Below are 19038 nucleotides of genomic sequence, written 5' to 3'. Positions count from 1 at the left end.
GCCACAGATGCATGTTACAACAGTTTCTAGATAACTATTAATTATATGTTTTGCTGAGCTGCAGAGCTGGACATTTGTTCTCTTGTGATAGCTGCTCTAACATACGCTTTAAAGCAAGCAGAGAATCTGCTCAGTAAATCATCAGAAAAGAGGCTAGAGCAGGTTCTGAGAAATTGTTGTCTGCGGGATGTGTTTGAACACCAGAGGAGTCATCAGTTCTCTGTAATGATTAGAGGATTGTAATGTTCAAAAAATATGTTGTCTTCATTTCACTGGATGACGTTACTGGCAACATATTTGATAGCAAAAGTTGTGTACTTAGGTGTTTTGTGTCAGTTGTCTTTGAGTCACCAGGATAAATTGTAGTAAAAAATTCACTATTTCTACCTCTCTCTCTCTCTCATCTTGTAAATGCTTCCTCCCTCCTGGAAGGTAAAGTTATGAGAAGCGCGGTAGAAAGGTACAGGTACCAACCGACAGGCAAATTTTAGTACCAACCGATCAGCCATTCAAAAAAAAATGTTGCCCTGAAAATATTCCTCTAAGATTTATTTAGTACTAAACAGTATGTAAAGCCAAGCATCTGCTTTTGGTCTTGCAGACCACAAAGTTAAAATAATGTGGAAGAATAGGTGTTTGTTCTTAGTGGGTTGAAGAATTTTGGTTTGGATTTGAGGATTTTTCTTATCATCTCTATTTCAGTTGCAATTGTCAGTGTGTCATTGAGAACATCTAAATGTGTATATTAAAGGTATGAGAGGTAAAAAGAACGTTAACTTCTATACAATACCATTGTTAGTACTAAAATGATGTTGCTTTCAAGCATAAATGAAACAAATCTTTTAAGAAAATTACTGTGAGGTTCCTATGGATGTTGTATCTCTGAGTTCATTTTAAAGAAATTGAAAATTGACCCTTTCAAAGTTACTTTCAAAATATTTTAGAGGGATAAAAACATTTGCTCAGACTTAAAGTTAACTACAAACTAGTCTATCAGTTGTATTTCATTCAGTAGCTTCATCTCTCAACAAGGGGTAGTTTACTATAAAGCAGATATGGACACTGTTTAAGTATAAAGAATGGACTAAAACCTTTTCACGGAATCATTTGTGGAATATTATTTTAAATAAGATCTTTGAATACATAGATATTAATATATTTATATATAAAAGTAGAGGAGAAAAACTTTTACTGTGTTCTTGGCCAGTGACAGTACTGAGATGAGGTTTTAATGAGCTAATAAAAATTTTAAAGTAATTTTAGGTTTATAAATTTCTCCGTTTGCAGGACTTTAAATCTCAATCTCAAATAAGGTGAAAAATGTTTTTGTAATCTTATTCTGCTCATGTCATTTTCTAATGTTCTCTGCCTCATTTTATGATTTATAAGAAATCAGTTTTATAGCTACAGAGAGGTTTCTAAGATATTCTAATTATTTCCTCCCTTTGGGAGTTGCTTAGCTGGACTGATAGTACAGTATTTATAGCAGCAGTATAGCTCTTAACTAGTCTTTCTGAATGAAAAACTATAAAAGATGATTCTATGAAAAAGCAAAATAATTCTAAAGTATGTTTCTCTAGCATGTAAACAAAATAGCAGAAATGATAGTTAATACAGAATTTATGGGTTGAATGACTGGGAATCCCTCCTTTTATTTGAATTCCATGCTATCTATATATAACATAAATAAGTAAAAGCCTACACACATACATACATCTCTATCAACCTAGCAATTTATTTTGCAGAAAAAGTTTATAACTTTATTTTGCAGAAAAAGTTAGCTTGGAATATTTTCAGGTATTGATATGACTATTTGTACATGAGTGCTGAATATACTTTGACATCCATGTATTTAGGGTATGGTTATATATTTAGTTAGTTAGGCATTGCATCAGTTATGTATGTAGGATATGTGGTGTGTCATACGTGTTTTGGGAAATACTGGTAACATGATTTTTATACTGAATTTTTGTTTTGCACATTCTATAACACATGTTGGGTCTGGAGTTGCAGCCCAGAAGTTCTTGAGACAATTGGAAATGAGACAGCAAAATTGTCCTGTCCATTCAATTTGCAGTGTATGTGGTGCCAGTATTCTGCTGTTAATGCGTTATCAGATAAACAGTAACATTAAAATCAAACAAACAAGCAATCCTGAAATACTGCAAAACAATATTGATGCGAAGTAAGGAAGTTTTTAAATGCAATTTTGAATAGATTAATTTCTCAAAAAATGAGTTGGTGATGGCATGACACTTTTTAAAGCTATTAGTGTACATGTTTGTGCCTTCTAATAGAATAAATGACAGTGTTCAGCTAATGCCTCTTAAAGTATTGTGGCTAGTGCCCAGATTTTTACTGATTGTATCTTTGAAATGGCAGCTTGTGTTATCAACGTAGCCCTGAATGACTTCAGTATCTCTTTAACAGATCTCAGTTATGTTCTATAAAAGTAAGTAAGCACTCTGATAAAGAGGAATGTAATTTACACGAACAAACTGGGAATAGCATTTGCTTAAATATGTGACTTCTAATTAGAAAAGCACCTCCTAATGCCTGAAACATGCTAATGAAACTAATTTATTGCTGTGTTAATTGATTGATCTACTTATAAAACTATGTAGAGACATTACACAATATTTATCTTTCAATAGAACTGTGTTGCCAAGCACTGATGATTGTTGAAGTAAAAATATCTTAGATATTTAAAATTTGATTAGCGTGTTCAGATAATGCAGGAAGTTCCATTGCAAAAATGTACTATTCTTCTGTGGAAGTTTTGCTGATGATAGAATTAAAATATTTGAACTGGAGTGGATTGTTCTTAACAAACATAGTTGTCTCACTGTTATTCTTGGTTTCTGCATTCCTCACTTTGTAACTGACAGTTTTGTTTTTAGTCTCTCATAACCTATGAGGCTTGACATCAAACTTAAAAAAACATCATGCCTGTTTTGATCTAACTGAAATGTGAAGAAGTAGGGTAAAAATTGTTTGGTCAAAGTATATGAGAATTCATATTTTCATCTTTTTTCCTTCTGCAAGAATTGTATTATGATGTTACATTGTCTTTTATTGTGTGTTTCAGCACATATCAACATTGAAGACGTATTATGTGGCATTCTAGAAATGTATTAAATTTTCCTTTCCCTGCTCTGAGTAGTTGAGAGGGTTTATGAATGTTAGAGGAGAATGAGGAAGGAAAAAAAAATATCAGGAGTAGTAGAAACAGTGGTAAAGAGGGCAAGAATAAGGAGGGGGAGAGAAACACAGGATGCTTAATGTTAAAAGGAAGATGGGTTGAATATAGTAAGGAAGTCCTGAGAAATACTGGTACTTGAGGATTACTAGAAGCATTTGGCTTTGTAAAGCTAATTTTATCCAAACAAATGAAGATGATGTTATGGTTGTAGTTTTTGATTTTACAAGTGATCTATCTGGGACTTGTCAGGTTATTTGTGAAACAATTAAAACTTTGATCCTGGCTTTAAAGTATAGGACACTAAAAACTTGAGTAGTTATTGGAAAAGTGTCAAGTCTGTCAGATAGCATTTGTTGCAACTCTGCTACTCCTTTCCATGTAGTAAAGAACTGTCCTGCATCCTCCTATTTTGTTCAAACCTAAGGTATGCAAAATTATTTCTTATTTATAACCAGTGATTAGTCTTTTTAAATGGTCTGAATAAATGCTAAAATCTGTAAATTGAGCTAGGAAAAGACAATTATCTGTGGAAGATGATTGCCCCTATAATGCAAATTATAGCATAGTTCTATTGTGTGTGAAAGACATTGCAGGAGAGTTAAGGAAGCTCTGTTTTAACTTGAGTACATAATTGACATAAAATAAAATTTAATTTTATTTATTAAATAAAATAATTTAGTTTTATTTAGATAAACTAAATCTCAGTTTATCTTTCAGGATTTTTCCAGTGCACTTATGTCAGTTAACAGTGTGTGTATGGAAAAACACTCCCTTGAAATACTTATGGAAGATGCCACCTATGCTGGGAAGAATAATGTATCTGTACTAGCAAGAATGTTATTTGCTCTTCTCTCTTTTAATCCCAAGGGGCAGTTTGCAGTACAGAGATGCCATTAAAAGTATTGCAGAGAGAACAGCTCCTTAATCTGATTTGTGATCAGAGCAATGATATATCCAAATTTGTGTTCATGTTCCCTGTGTTCCCCCCCTCCTCTGCCCTGCCTATAGTGTGGCATTCTAACTATTTCATGTTTGACAGAATTGACATCTTCCCCATCAATCTTTTTTCAATGTGTGATTTTCTTTTGATAACCATTCTGAGTTAATACATACACATTCCAGCCAAAGCGTTTTCATTTCATGATGTCCTAATTACAGGATGGTTATCATGGCAATACTATTAGCAGCATTCACAGTCTTCAGACAGTTGCTGTAGATGGAGATCCAAATACCCATCAGCACTTAAGATATCTGCTGACTTCAACTTGGTTCTGCTGTTAGTTTTACAGAAGTTAGTAGTCAAGTAACTAGTCACTAGATCTTAAATGACAATTTTTAATCACGAAGAATATTATGTATAATGACTTACAGGAGGCACGTAAAATTATCAATGAGATCTGCTTGTAATCCTTTACATTTCAGATCAAAATTTAACCAAAGTGAAAATTCAGAATAAGAATATCTGTTTTCATATTTTTAAAACTATTTTGGTAGTTTTTAATTTTTTTCTCAATTGTTAAAGTAAAAAGGACTAGAAACTCTGTTTGGTTTTCTTTGTTCTTTATTCCTCTCAGTTACATTTCTATAGGTTGTATTTCTTTTTCCAGCAGTTGGTCTTATTAAGAGAAATTTGCCAGCAGTCCCTGATGTGAATAGGTTTTATTCAGGTGAAAAAAATCTGTTTATGTGCATGTCTCTTGCCTCCTGCCTGCCTGTTTTCTTGCTCTTGCTCACACTTTCTTGCTCTCACTTGCATTTTCTCAGTCCTTCACTTTTAAGGCAGTACTGAGCCAGAAAGGTTTCAGTATTCAGTGTAAGTACAATTGAAAATATTTTCTCCTGGAGATTGTGGGTTATAGTGAAAGTATTACAGAAACACATCCTTCTAAACTCACCCTAAAGAAACACCTCAGTATTGTATTGTTCTAGGACTAAGACACCTTAAAAGGTGTTTGTCATTTGTTTGCCTTGGTGTGATCTCAGTAAAACTGGTATGTCATACAGCAAATCCATAATATTAAAGGGTTTATGTATTGTATTTATTGCCTCATTATTGAGTCTTGCCATTAAAAAAAAATCAACTTCACTTTTAAATAGTATGACTCTTACACTGATTACCATCTCAATAAAGACAGTGAGACTTGCTCTGCAAAGTTAATTGCTACGAGTTGTTCAACAGGCCTCAATAGGTATTTATGAGCATATTTCCATCAAGTAGATTTTTATCATGCTTCTTTGTATTCAAAGTGACCTTTACAATGCTCATGAGAAGAATAATTTAGTGTATATGGTACTAGAAGTGAATACTCTCTCCAGTTACCATTGGAAGCATTTGAGGGCTTGTGATCTTTAGCAGTTGCCTCAGAATAAACTCTTGTTTAATGCAGCCTGAGAAAATAAGAATGTTAAAACAATACTGATATTTTGTGTCTAAAATTGTTGAAACAAATGAGGGAGAGGATATGGTATGGTATTTCTTTTACATGTGTAGAGATGTACAAGACATGTTCTCCATTGCATGGTTTAAAAGAATGGGGCAAAAATTTAAAGCAAGTAGATTGACAGTAACAGTCAAAAAGCGCTTTATATGTTGCTGTTGGTAGCTAATTGGTATATATTGGTTTCCTTTATAAACACACAACTTTTAAAGCTCTGAAACAAATGGAGATTATGTTGAATAAAGCCATGTTCAATGTTACAGCAAACTTCAGTGCTGTACAAAATGAGCCTTTAATTGTGCTGTACATTTTCTGATGGGTCTATTTCCATCTGTCTTTTGCAAATAATAAAAATGGCTCTAAGAGTTAGTGAAAATGCCAAGTTGCCTACCATGAAAATATGAAATCATCAATTTACCTAACATTTTTTCATTTAACACTTTTATAACATGCAGAAATAGTTTAATGTCACTTCAAGTCCCTTTTATTACTCTTGATTACGCCTATTTGTATTTTGCATAACGATTTTTCTTAGTCTAGAAAACTCGGATCAAGATGGGATGCTGATCAGTTTAACTAAGGAACTGGTTGGATCAAGATGCTTTTGAATGGTTTTTTTTCTGATTGGGCCCCAGGAATTCTATCATCACTTTCTGTCATTTTCCCTCCCAGTTAACAGGCTTAGTAATGAAAGATTGTTCTGAGAGAAGAGTAGTCGTTCTCAGTAGTGTTTACTTCTTCCTTTTCATCTTGCTCTTTTACTGCTCTTTTCTTGCTAATAAACTCAGCAAGTCTTTAGCAGGAGACAGGTTTTCTAAACTGTGCAGTTTATGCCCCTAACATGCTTAAGTTGAAACAGTGCAAGAAGATTTTTCTCATGAAAGAACACACAGCCAGTTAAAGTTTTGTGTCATTACAGCAGTGATCCTGTTTCCCTGGTAACGAGTAAGTCACATGCACTCCCTTGTTAAAAAGTGAACTCTTTATATATTCAGGCATTTCTGTACTGCAGCAGGTGTTTCTGAAATTGATAGCAAAGAATGGGCTCTAGAGCCAGTGAAGAAAGTTTCGATTTTGAGGCTGGGCAAAATATGGAGAATACATTTGTAATTCTCTTCTTTACTTTGCAAGCAACATAAAATTAAACCAGAAAAGAGACTTGCAAAAATATAATTCTAATCTCTGCCATCCTTGTTTTTCTGTCTTACAGTTCTTGGCTCTTATTTTAAATTCTTATTTCTGTCAATGAGGTAGTAATATAACAACAGATTTTAATGCTGAGTACTCAAAAGTACAGGTTAACTTACACCAATGAAGTCAAATCTTTAATATATTTCAGAATTAAATCAAAACAGCTGAGATTGTATATTATCTTGAATAAAAACAAGTTAGTTGGAAGACTGATGCATTTGAGCACCAGTTCTTGATTTCCAGCAATGAGTAGTCACAGATAGGAAAAATGTTGTGGAATAGGAAAGGAGTTGTTTATTTCTCACTTCTCAAGTGACTGTGACTCATAAGGCTCTCCACCACCTTCCCTGTGTTTGAAAATTCTTGCTTCTGTGGCTTGTGTCTTTTTTTGAGAAAGAGGTTTCCTTTCTGCTTCCTGTGCTTGGAAAGTTTAGTCCTTCCTTGAGGGTCAGGTTGGTTTTTTTCCTCAGTTCTAGTGGCAGCAGTGACAAAGGAGCCCCACTCCTTTGAAGTCCAGTTGTAAAAAGCTCAGTTAGCCGTCCATTTTTTCTGCTGGGATTTTTACAGCAAACATTAGCCCAGTAACTGAGAATAATGCTGCTTAAGACTATAAATTGTAAAATGTAATATATAACTACCATCCATTCCCTTACACATAAGATATGAAGTCAATTTGTAGAGCAAGACAGATATTTAAAATAAATGTGGAGATCACTTGTTATTTTAGTAGAAAGAGGTAACTAGTAAGTTTTTAGACATCCAGCCATTGCACTGAGAGAATATATAAAACCTTTTGCAGAGTTCTATAGTTTAGGGTCTAAATGCGAATCAACTTGTTTTCTATTGCCCATCAACACAAACACATCGTTCCTCTCAGTATACTTACTGTATAGTCCCCTAACTGGCAAGTATTTGCTAAAGTGGATTTGGTTAGTGAAATCATAAAACTATTTCTAATTATAAACACACACAAAAAATCCTAATTCTATTTTGTCCATATCTAATTCATAAACAATAGATGCAATATTATTTAAAGCTCCTTATGTCAGTTTTGAATCTGGAAAAAATTTTTGCATCCTAGCTATGAAAAGTGCTAATATAACTAAATGTGCAGTATTTCAAAGTACCTTCATCATTCTTGATAGCATGAAAGCATTTTACTATGGAATACGGTATCGAACAATCAGTTTACCTTTTTTTTTCTTTCGGCAACCTTGACAGCCGTCTTGAAACCTTTTCTTTGTAATATGGCATGATTTTCCTAAGTGAATAAAAGAATAAAGTTTATCTTGTCAGGCTAGCTGTAGCCTGCCATTCAAATTAGCTTTACTTGCCATTCAAATACAGAATTAATGTATGTTTCTTTCAAGTATTGTGGTTTTGTACCAATATGCTCACTTTACCCTCTTTTTACTGTCTATCAGCACTGTTTAATATATTTAATGACGTATAGGAACAGGATTTAACCCAAGAAGGTGTCATTATCATAATATGTTAGGGTGCACAGCACAGGGTCTAGGTTCTAGTTTAAATTAATTTAACAACAGTGCATAAAAACAGAAAAGTCCAGATTGCAACAGTAGGCAGTTGTTCATCAGAGTCGTTCTTTTAAGTGGAGTGACTTGTCCAGTAGGAACTTTCAAGTGAGGTTTACAGCCTGGAGAAGTGTCCTAAAAATGCCTTAAGCTTTCACAAAATATATTTTGGAAGGTAGAACAGTAGAATAAAAATGTATCAAAGACTCAGTAGGATTTCCTCACAACGCTCAGGCAGTCCAGTGTCGCGCCCTGATTGAGGACTGGGTGACAGAAAACCTGAAAGAGTCAACAGGGAGTTGAGGTCTGTATTGTAATAAAGAAAATGTGAAATGAGGGCAAACTGAAACATGAAGTAGGTGAACTGATTTGAAAGAGGTAGCTTGATGTATAGGTTGTCGATGCAGGAGAGTATTGGTTTAGATGGGGAGCTGTGAGAATGACTTGACTTCTGGGCAACAGAGGTTTGACTCAGCTACATAGAATCAACTCAGCTCAGGAGTTTGTTGAGAAGAATTAGGCATAAAGAGAAGAAAAGCAAACAATAGCTGGGAAAGTACTGTGTAATAAACGGTGTTGTGGCTGTTGACATGAATTAATAAAGAAAGAAAAACTGGAGAAGGTGGGGAATAAGAGAATAAATGGGTAGAGTAAGAGTAGAGGAGCGCTATAAAAATTAACAGAAGCAAGAGACTGAATGAGACACTTTGGACTGAATGAAGAGAATGTTTGTGAAAATGAGGTGAAAAAGGAAGATGGTGGGAAAGAATGAAAAGAAGGAAACATGGCAACACTCTCTTATATGGGATTTATTTTCCTTTACTGGATTTTATGCACACAGAAAAGAAGCCATTTCATTAGAAGTGATTGGGATTTGCTTTCATTTGTTGAAATGGCAATGGTAGCTGAAATAACAACAAAAGAAGTAGTTCACCACAGGCATAGAATTTTTACTTAAACACTACGTAGAGGGTATTTTGTCTTTCCTTTGAAAATAAGCCTTGAAAAAACAATATACATAGGTGATTCTGGTATTTTGAAAGATTCTTATTGGGTATAAAGATTCAACTCCATCTTGGATCTTGGTATGAGAAGATGTGGTGCAATGAATATTCTGCATTCAATTGTTACCCCATGTATAGAGCAAAGTAAATTACTGGCAAGAAGAGATTCCTCTACTTTGTAAGTCTGACCAGCTTGGTGGTCATTCAGTGTACCTGTTCTCTGGGTGCTGGGACAAAACTTTGTCTTTCCTCCTTTAATCCCCAGATCTATAAACTCTCATTCTCTTCTTCTCTTACCCTGAATGGATTTTTGTGAAGTGCCTTTTTTTCTTCACCTAGCGAATAATTTAACTTCCTTTTAACTAAGGAATGACAGGTTTTTAAGTTGTTAATTTTATAAGGATGATCCTTTTTTTTTTTTTTTTTTCTTTTTTCCAGAATATCAGCCTTGTTACAGCCAGGCCAAATGATATTCAGCAATTGCAGCTAACATGGCTTAAGTCACATTTAACTTTCATACCTCTAGTTTTAACTCTTTTCAATGGTGTTAAATATATCCTGAATATACAAGCTGAGCTAAGAGTTAATGAGGATATAGCATAACCAATAATGGGCAACTAAAAGCCAGGCTGTTGAACTGAATTTTATTCAGACTATGTGAGGTTTTTTAATTTAATATTTGTCTACCTCCAATGAAGAAAATACTTTTGTATTTAACTAAAAATTAAGATTTCCAAAATGCTGCCATGCATATTTTAGGGTTCTGAGGAATCTTTCAGCATAATTCAGGATCTCTAGACGTAAAATTCCACCTTTTTTTTTTTTTTTTTGTAGGACTAGAAACTGGGAAAATGCACAAGCAAATGTCTTCTATCTTCTGTAACTTCATTATCTGCATATCAATTTTAAATCATTTTTTGGTCATGTAAGCATTCAGTAAATTCTAAGGTAATTCATATGTTGATTTTTTTTTTCCATGCAGCAGTATATATACACTACTCATCCTGAAACCTTAGAATCCGTATCTGTATTCCTCAGTAAGAAACATTTTCCTTATACAGTTCTAAAACTTTGTTGTCTCTGTTTATTGATACCGATGTACTGTAAGTGTATATATAAAATTATGAAATGTGCATATGTGGGGCATATGTACCTCCTCACGAAATTAAATCTTGATGGCAATTTTAGTACGATTTAAAATACAGACATTTGTGATATCATCTGTATCAGGCTACTGTGCTCATTCTCTAGGCCTAAGGTATGAACTCTATGGAAAAACACAGGAAACTGAAACACTTGCCGAGGTAAGCTAACCAGCAACCCTTCCAGATGCAATACTATGGTTGATTTCGACCATATTTGTATCTCTGATTCATTGCGGCATTCAGTTAGTCTTTTAGTTGTGTGTGCTGCTTAGTCTATGCACGTTGCATGGCTCAGCCAGGCTTGCCCAGAGCCTCAAAGTCTGCCTGTCAACTCAATTTACCAGTCTCTCTTTGTTAAATTAAGTCTCATTGAGAGCTTGAGATAGGTGCACTCTCCATTCAGCAAGCTCTGCAGTGGGTTATTATGCTATTTGTCTCCAGATGGAATGCCATAGTGTTATACTTAAATCTTGGATAAAACAAATGCATGTTTTAGTTCTCATACATAGTGATAATCAAGAGTTGCAAAGTATAACCATGAAAATAGTAAAATACAAAAAAAAGGTACATAAGACTGCTTTCCATTAACCTCCTAGTCTGCATCTGATTACTAACAGTTGTAAAATAATGACATTTGAAATTTTTACATTTGAAAGAGATTGACATGTCTAGAGGATTGATAAAAACTTTTCTTGTAAGCACGTAGAATGTATTTCTACTTGAATAGCTAAGAAATCTTACAGGGCATTTCCTTTCTTCCTTCCCTTCAAATATCAGTAATTATCAAAGTTTTAGATTTTTTTTGTCTTCATTAACAAGTATACATGATTTGTAAAGGAAGCTAAGTCTAATACTCTTGTTTGCAATTGTCTAGTTATTTCTTTTTACAATGTAAAACAGTTTCTGGCATGATTACTTGAGTAGGATTCTTTTAAAAAAATTGCTCCAATAATATACCTAATGTAATGAAAAAGGGTTTTATTTTCTATGTATTTTCCTAAATTCTTTAGTAAACGTCTAGTAAAGACTAGTCATGTCTGGACACTTTATTTCCTAGTTACCCTCTCCGTCGATAACAAGTTGCCCCATTATTCTACGGGAGCTGACTTTTCCAGAGGAGGAGAGCACAGAGGAGTTTGCAACTCAAACAATCAATAGTTGAGAAAGTGCTAAAACGTTGGGATTGTAAGCAAGTGTAGGTGCCTAAATGTTTTTGCTGTCCCTACTGTATGATGGTGTCTATCTTCCAACATGTGGGAGCTCTCATGCTTTAAACTACCAAAGCTGTATCTTTCTGTCCCTTTTCAATCAAAGTCCTAAATATTAATATAATGTTTTAAAATGGGCACAGAATTTTCAATATAACAGGTCCACAAACATATAGAATATTATGTTACATCCTAATATATGTTTTTATGTAGCATCCAAGTCATCAAAGAGCACCACACTGACCAAAAAAATCAAAGTGAATATTTTGATGTGATATGAAGATAATTTTTTCTCGGTATAATTTTTTAAACTACTCAGCAAGTGAGAATACATTAAATTGTCTCTATAGTGACAGTTACTAGAATGAATACATAGTGGTAAATGTGGATGATAAGAGCAGTTTATTGCATGGTTGTTCAGGACTGTTTCAGGTACCTCACTGCTTCATGTGTCACTTGTGTACATCCCACAGATATCTCTGATATATCTGAATAATGTTATTTTCACAAAATTTGCCCTTCTTGAGCCAGTTTCTTGCCCACTAAGTTACATTACCTCCTGTTTAGTAGAATCTAATATCAGACTTCATGACAATTATAAACCTAAAGCATTGATATCCACTTAATTACCCTTGTTTGCCATGGCAGTAATATTGTCGAAGAATACAAGTTAAAGAAGACCACCCTTGCCCAAATCTATATGAATTTCCTGTAATGAAACTGTGGCTTTCAAAGCTTACTTTTTGGCCTACTAAATCCTGCAAAATAGTTTGTAATATTTATTCTGCAGCTGCACTTAAACTAGCTGATCTATAATTGCTTGTTAAGTTTCTTTTTATGGAGATTATTTTAAGAAAATTGGCAGCTTTAGATATTCACAGTCAAATATCAGCATATGTAGCTAAAGATTGCATAACAGCTATTCAGGAGATATATTTTGGAGAACTTCTAGGTAGGTGAAGGGAACCATCTGCAGGTCTCTTACAGAAAATAAGTGTATTACCACAAAGTGTTTTGGAAACTATTCATATAAACATGTTGTTTTGTAAGAAGCCATCTGGTCAGTCAGAGCAATCTATGTGCAAGTGCAGATGGGTATGAGAGCTCTGGGATCCATAACCCTTAGTTACCATTCATGATCTTCAAAACAATGCCTTAGAGGAGACCCCCTTTGATGATTTATTATTCCACTGTGTACAGTGGTAGCTCGAATGCTCCAAAACCTGATCTCTTTTTTGGAATGGCAGAGTACTGGAAAAGCCCGTGAAATTTACAGGAAGATAAGTTTTCAAAGTTAAATTTTCCATACAGCTGAAACCAGATTTCAGGTAGGTAGTGTAGCATGAGGGCTTTGAGTACACAGGATTGTGTACTTTCTTTATTGACAAGTTCTCATAGCCCAAATGACTTTTAATGATTTTTTTAATTAGAATTTGAAATGTACAACTGAAGAGGGAAGTATTTATTTAAATATATGTTGACAAAATGAATAGAAACTGATTAATGGAACTGAAACAAACAAACAAACAAAAAACAGTGGTTTAAATTCAGAGTGTATGTTCAAGAGAAAGTCTTTGACTTGCCATTTGCAGCTTGAATTCTATTAAAAAAGAAGCTTGAGAAGATATTTGCCAACAACACAGACCATCTAAAAAATCACTTTTAGTCCAAGACTTTCTAAAATGTGGAAGAATGGAAGAAATCACAGACCAGTAAGTGTGTATTTGATATACAAAGGCAACGCTCTCCAGTGAGAGTATGATTTAATGGATTTATTGTTTAGGAAGCAGGGTCTGAATAACATGACCTAACAGGTTAGCTGTGTCTCCTTTTAGTCAGGGCAGTAGACCTGTGTTCTCTCTTCAGGTCCCAAACACCCTTTATCTTATCACCAAATTGTCTTTCTGATACTCTGTGAAATTGAAAATTATGTTTTTTCAACATATCTGATGCAGAAAAAACAACGAACAGTTCCTGTAAGTCGCTGCATGCTTTCATTTCCTACTGATGCGAGTCACAGTGGGGCACAGCAAGCATCAGTCAAGCACTGTTTGTGTTCTGTAGCCCGTAGATCAGGCCTTTGTGCAGAAGTAATCACTCTAGATTAAGGAAAGGGTCCTTTTCATATTGGGTGGTCCTTTGTGACATTTGCAAACATTTTTGGCACAGGATGGCATTTGCAAACAGTTTTGGCATAGTATATTTATGTAATCCATTGTCAGAAATATCGCAAGCTAAGCTCTGAAACATGAGTTTATGATGTTTGCTACAGATCTCCTGAAATGTCAATGTCCCAGTTTAATTGCCCTTGAGGAATCTGTTAGGGAGGGGAAAAAATAAGGGAGGGAATAAGTATTGAAAATACACTGTTCTTTAAATCAGAACGTGTGTGTAAATATACACCCATAGGTAAATTTTACATAATTACTAGAATGGCAGATTTTTTTAAAAATTTGCTAATGAAACAACATGACTTCAAAATTTTTTGCTTCATGTAATTGTTAGATTTGGAGTATTGCAAGAAAAACTATTCTGTAATGCTTATTTCACTGGGAGTAAAACCAAAGATTAATTACTTTTCCACTGTGGAAAAGATTTTGAGGAGTGAAAGAGGCTTTGCTGAGAGATGAATGTATAAGCTTTATTCCTTTCTCTTAGCATATGAAACAGTAAGGAATACTCATGAAAATGTAGTTTAGAAAAATCCTTTTATACATCTTATATTGCAGTCTTCCAGTGCTTATTCATACTCCTTTCTCTGCAACACTGACAGTAATGGATAAATGGATGCATCCATTCAAATACATGAAGCAAATAATCTTCATAAGGGAGGTGTCTTTGTACTTGTGCATGTACTTGTCTTTAATCCAGACCATAACAAGTTTGTTTATGCCTAACTGCAGTTTTTCTAAAGGAGGTGGGTTATTTCTTTTCCTCATTTGAACTTGTATTGAAAATATTTCAGCAGCCATCAGTTTCTCATGTGAAAACAGCATGAATTAGCTACAGGCCATCACTGAAATTCAAAACATCCTACAGAAGCTTTGTTCCTTGTCTTTGTTAATCTGCCAGCTATAAACATAGTCCATTCAATTCTGTTGTATATCAGATGCTATTTTTGTGGTGTATTTTTAACATGTTTGGCACTTCTGTGGTGATAGAAGAATCCATGAACAGTTAGCTGAAGGATTCTAGAATTACTTGGTGTAATTATAGGCACTCATCTATTAATAACAAAAACCAATGGTATGCATGCATACTTCCCTGACATATCACTTCACCTCATTAACAAATGAGTAAAAAAAGTGATTATTGCTAGTTTTTTAGGAATATTCTTTAGACTGCTTCAGAGAGCTCCAAATATGTTCTCTGTAGGTACAAATTAGGCCAAATGTCAGTTCAGAAATGCAAAATGACCTGAACTGTTGAGGTCTATGCAGAAATAATAGAGGTAGCTTCATCACAGAGTTCTGGTTCATCTACAGCGTGCAGAGATTGCACAGATACCCTCTCCACACTTGTTCCACTTACTGTTTCAGTATGGCCCTAACCCAGGGACAACATGACTGGAGTACTTGGCATATTTACAACATAGGTCTAAGTATAACATCAGGCTATTCTTGTCTATGACGATGTAGTCAGAATAGCTGCAGATTTCCTAATGCAGATCTGCTTTATAGTGACACAGGCTTCTTCAGTTTACTCTTGCTAAAATAACCCAATTTTAGACAGAAGTTACAGGAAGGATTTGTACTGGGATGGCTGTCACCGTCTCCAAGAGCAGACCAGAGTAATTTTTCTTCAAATCTTCACATATTAATTACACAGTCCCCCAGAGTTTGATTATACCAACAGCAGTATGAAGGTTTATTTTTAGATTATTTTAAAAGTGTAACACAATTACACTTAAGAGTTTATTAAAACACATGGTATGTGGTAAGAAGGAGAACCACTAATATGTGGGTCTGCAGGGATTGCTGTTCGCCGTAGAAAGTGTTAGAAATCTGTGCCTTGTAAACAGCTTGCATAAAATTGCTTAATTTTACAACTGCAAAATGAGCCAAAGAGCCTGTTTCTTACTATTGCATGTCTATTTTAACTCTGAAATCTTGTTTCTGAAATTTTATTCTAACCTTTAAGAACTCATAAATTAATTCTTTGTAAGAGACTTAATTTATTAGTCTTAATACAGTTTCTGGGTAAGTCATAAATATACTAAAAGCTCTGTCTGGCTCCTTTAAAAATCTTTCAGTAGAAGACTCCTACATATTAAAAGAGATAAATCCCAAAGCACTAGCTATTGAGAATAGCTAGGTATGACCAAAGGGAAATAAAATGGGGCTGGTTTGCATTGTCAGGCAGACTGAATATTTTATCATATTTTTACTCTTACTGCTACAGCTGAGTCAGATGCATCTAAATCCTGAAGACTCCGACAAAATCCAGTCCCCAGCTTTTTCTAAGCAGAGGGCAGGTGTATGTATTAGATTAAAAATGCTTCATGTCTAATTGTAGAGCTGTTGTTACTGCAGTCAAGTTGATGTGTATCACCTATGTAAGGCATAAATAGTCTTTATGTTGCATCAGCATAGTCCTTTGCTTTCAGGCATGTACAGTAGTATTGCAAGGAGGAACTGTAGGCACATGCTACGTACAGTGTCTTCTAAGACTTTTCTCCTGCTGCTTGCAAAGCAGAACTACCCTAACAAAGAAAAAATTCTGCATCATCTTATTGCCTTCTGATACTGTATACACTCGTGTAATACTGACCTCTACATACAGATGCTTCATTGATCCATTTCTAAACCAGGGAAAGTGATACCTCAGCAGCTTTTTTAGTTACCATTTAGTTAAAAATTTATTCAGAGCCATAAAATGTTCTATATCGAGGTTGGCTAGTCTTCCTAATGCCAAAATCTTCATGTGGCCGAAAGCCATAAAACTCAGAGACAAGGAAAGGAGGAACTTCCTGGGGAGTTCATAGGTAAAAGATGAAACTGCCTTTCTTGTGATCCCGTAACTTCCTTATGAGATAAAACTCAGCTGGGATACAGAAGCAGATACTTTGGATAGCAGCAGCCATTTACAGGCTTCTCTATGAAGCTGAAAACTGAGAACGTTCAACAGCTCCCAAGCTGCTACTGCCCAGCTGCCAGGCATGCAACTCCAGTGCTGAAGTTGCACTTAAATGGCTGCCAGCAATATGAGAGTCACAGCTGATCACCGTTGTTCTAAATTGCTTTTTCTTTAATATTCTGGCAAGGAGCAAGCTTGTTGCAAATTTTATTTATTTTTATTTTGAACTCATTGGCAAAGTTGCATCTGTATTAGAAAGGGACCAAGATGATATACTTTTTAAAGATTCTCAATCTGATGATACCTGGAGAACTGACCCCAAATTTCAGGAACTCATGGCCAGCAGTGTACTGTGCATTTAACTCCCACTGGAGTTGGTAGCAAATTTTGCTTCCTGTTAGCCTCATTTGGAGTTGTAATTAAAAAAAGGATGAGCCTATATTTATCATTGCCATTTTCTTACTTACAGAGAAAATAATTGAAATCTGACTAAACAGAAAATGTGATTTTGGTTGCCGATTACTGTGGTCTTCTTTTTGCTGGCCAGCCTGATGCTTGTTTAATTTCTGTCTAATCCATCAAGAATGTTGCATCCCAAGCTGGCTCTCTTAGTCATTTACCAGGCAATGTCATACCTTCTTTGATTAGCTTCTCTTTCTGTGTTGGATTAAATGTAAACATTAGTCCTTGTCTTCATTACCAAGAACAAAGTCAGCATTTCCCTTGTTATTCTGTTGACAGTACTCAATTCTGTACTTTATTTACATATTTTCCCATCTTGATTACCTTTGTTTATTTGGAGAGTACAGGTTTAATTCCACTATGCCAAGTCTCAACTTTCTTTCTATGTTTCCAGGTGCAGGTGCACTATTTTCTATGTGCCTTCCAACTCAATTTTAATTTTTTTTTTTTTAGCTTAGGGAAACTAAAAATAATAGGCTAAAATTAAGGACAATCTAAAAGCTCCCAAAGGCTGAGATTTTTTTAGGTCATGGATCGCTATTAGTATCAATAGTTGGAGTGCAGTAAGTTGCACTTAGTATTTAAAAAATAAAAACAAAAACCAGAAAGAGTGATTGCTATAAAGCACTGTGCTTCACTTTTATTATAGCTAACATATTTTCCAGAAAAGAGTTATGATTCTGTAGCATTCTAGGAGCAGTTTTTAAGTTTGTTCATTTTTCACATTCATAGCTATTATTGTTAACATGACATCCATTCAAATCTGGATCTGCCCCTGAGAACGGTCATGTCATCTCTCTTCTGCCTTGTTGCATATGTTAATGTCATGCTGTAATCTTCATGAGAAATGAAGATACTTGAGAGGAGCAGCTGATACCTCTTAACTTGATGGAGCAATTAAAATTCAAGCATTTGCTTGGAAGATCAAAACAACATGTTTTGATCACAACTTTTCTTTATGATTCCATTTGCTTTTATGGTAATTTTAAAAGAAGGGTTTTGTTATTAAAAATAAAATAATAATGATAATTGTGCAGGTTGTTTTTTATGATGGGCAGTTTACTTGCAAAACTCAAAGCAAAGACAGCTAAGTTGCATTATTCCCATGGAGACTATTTAAACTATGTTGAAAAGTGTAAATGCTAGTGCTTGTGGGCAAATATTCTTGCCTGGCTGAATTTGGAGCAAAGAGTCAAGGAGCATGGAGGGGACAAAGCCTCTCAACAGGGAAACAGCAGACGACTAGCTGCACTGGGGCCATTACCCCCAGCTCAGAACTAAAGCATTAACAGCTGTTTGCTCCCAGAGCAAACGGAAATGTAGGTGGCACATTTCCAGAACAGGAGACTGGTAACTGTGCTGCATTACCCATGAAGCTGAATTATGTGGTGTTGAAGGTTAAAAGTCAGACTTGATGAAGTAAGGCAGGAATACGCAACAAGTTTTTAATTGAAATTAGTCTGACTAAATACATTAGTGAGCTCAGTATCAGGTAAATGATAGGGCTGAACAGGTAGGAAGAAATGTCTTAAGCTTTCAGATTTTTCTTCTCTGTGATATTGGCAAAATTAGGCAAATTAGAGGAGATGGTAAACCTTTTTTTTTTTTTTTCCCCACTGCTTGGCATGAAAGGTGGTCAACTTTTTGCATTTTTTGTTCGGTGTAAACTAAAGGTGGGTAGCTCACAAGTGTTAATATATAACTCCTTTTACTGGCTTCTCATACGCTTGTGTCTGAGAACACACTTTCTGTAAACTCTGTTGTTACTTCCAATGCC

General features: G+C 34.9%; 1 protein-coding gene across 5 annotated transcripts in view; it reads left to right on the top strand.

Moving 5' to 3' along the window:
- SNX29 (sorting nexin 29) overlaps positions 1 to 19038 on the top strand; it is a 145236-nt gene that overhangs the window by 112969 nt on the left and 13229 nt on the right. The window contains exon 22 of one of the 5 annotated variants that reach the window (XR_012676093.1): positions 10205 to 10318. The exons of 3 other annotated variants lie outside the window; for them this stretch is intronic. Coding sequence is in view for 1 of the 2 variants with exons in the window: in XM_075165045.1 (XP_075021146.1) it covers positions 1 to 34 (34 nt within the window). In the remaining variant the exon portion in view is untranslated. Of the gene's footprint in view, positions 714 to 10204; positions 10319 to 19038 lie in introns of those variants that run through there. One more of the 5 variants, XM_075165045.1, reaches the window with a different exon arrangement.

Source organism: Calonectris borealis, chromosome 16, assembly GCF_964195595.1.
Source record: "Calonectris borealis chromosome 16, bCalBor7.hap1.2, whole genome shotgun sequence".
NCBI classification, from domain to species: Eukaryota; Metazoa; Chordata; class Aves; order Procellariiformes; family Procellariidae; genus Calonectris; species Calonectris borealis.
The sequence above is the reverse complement of the archived record's forward strand: the minus strand, read 5'-3'. Positions and strand labels throughout refer to the sequence as shown.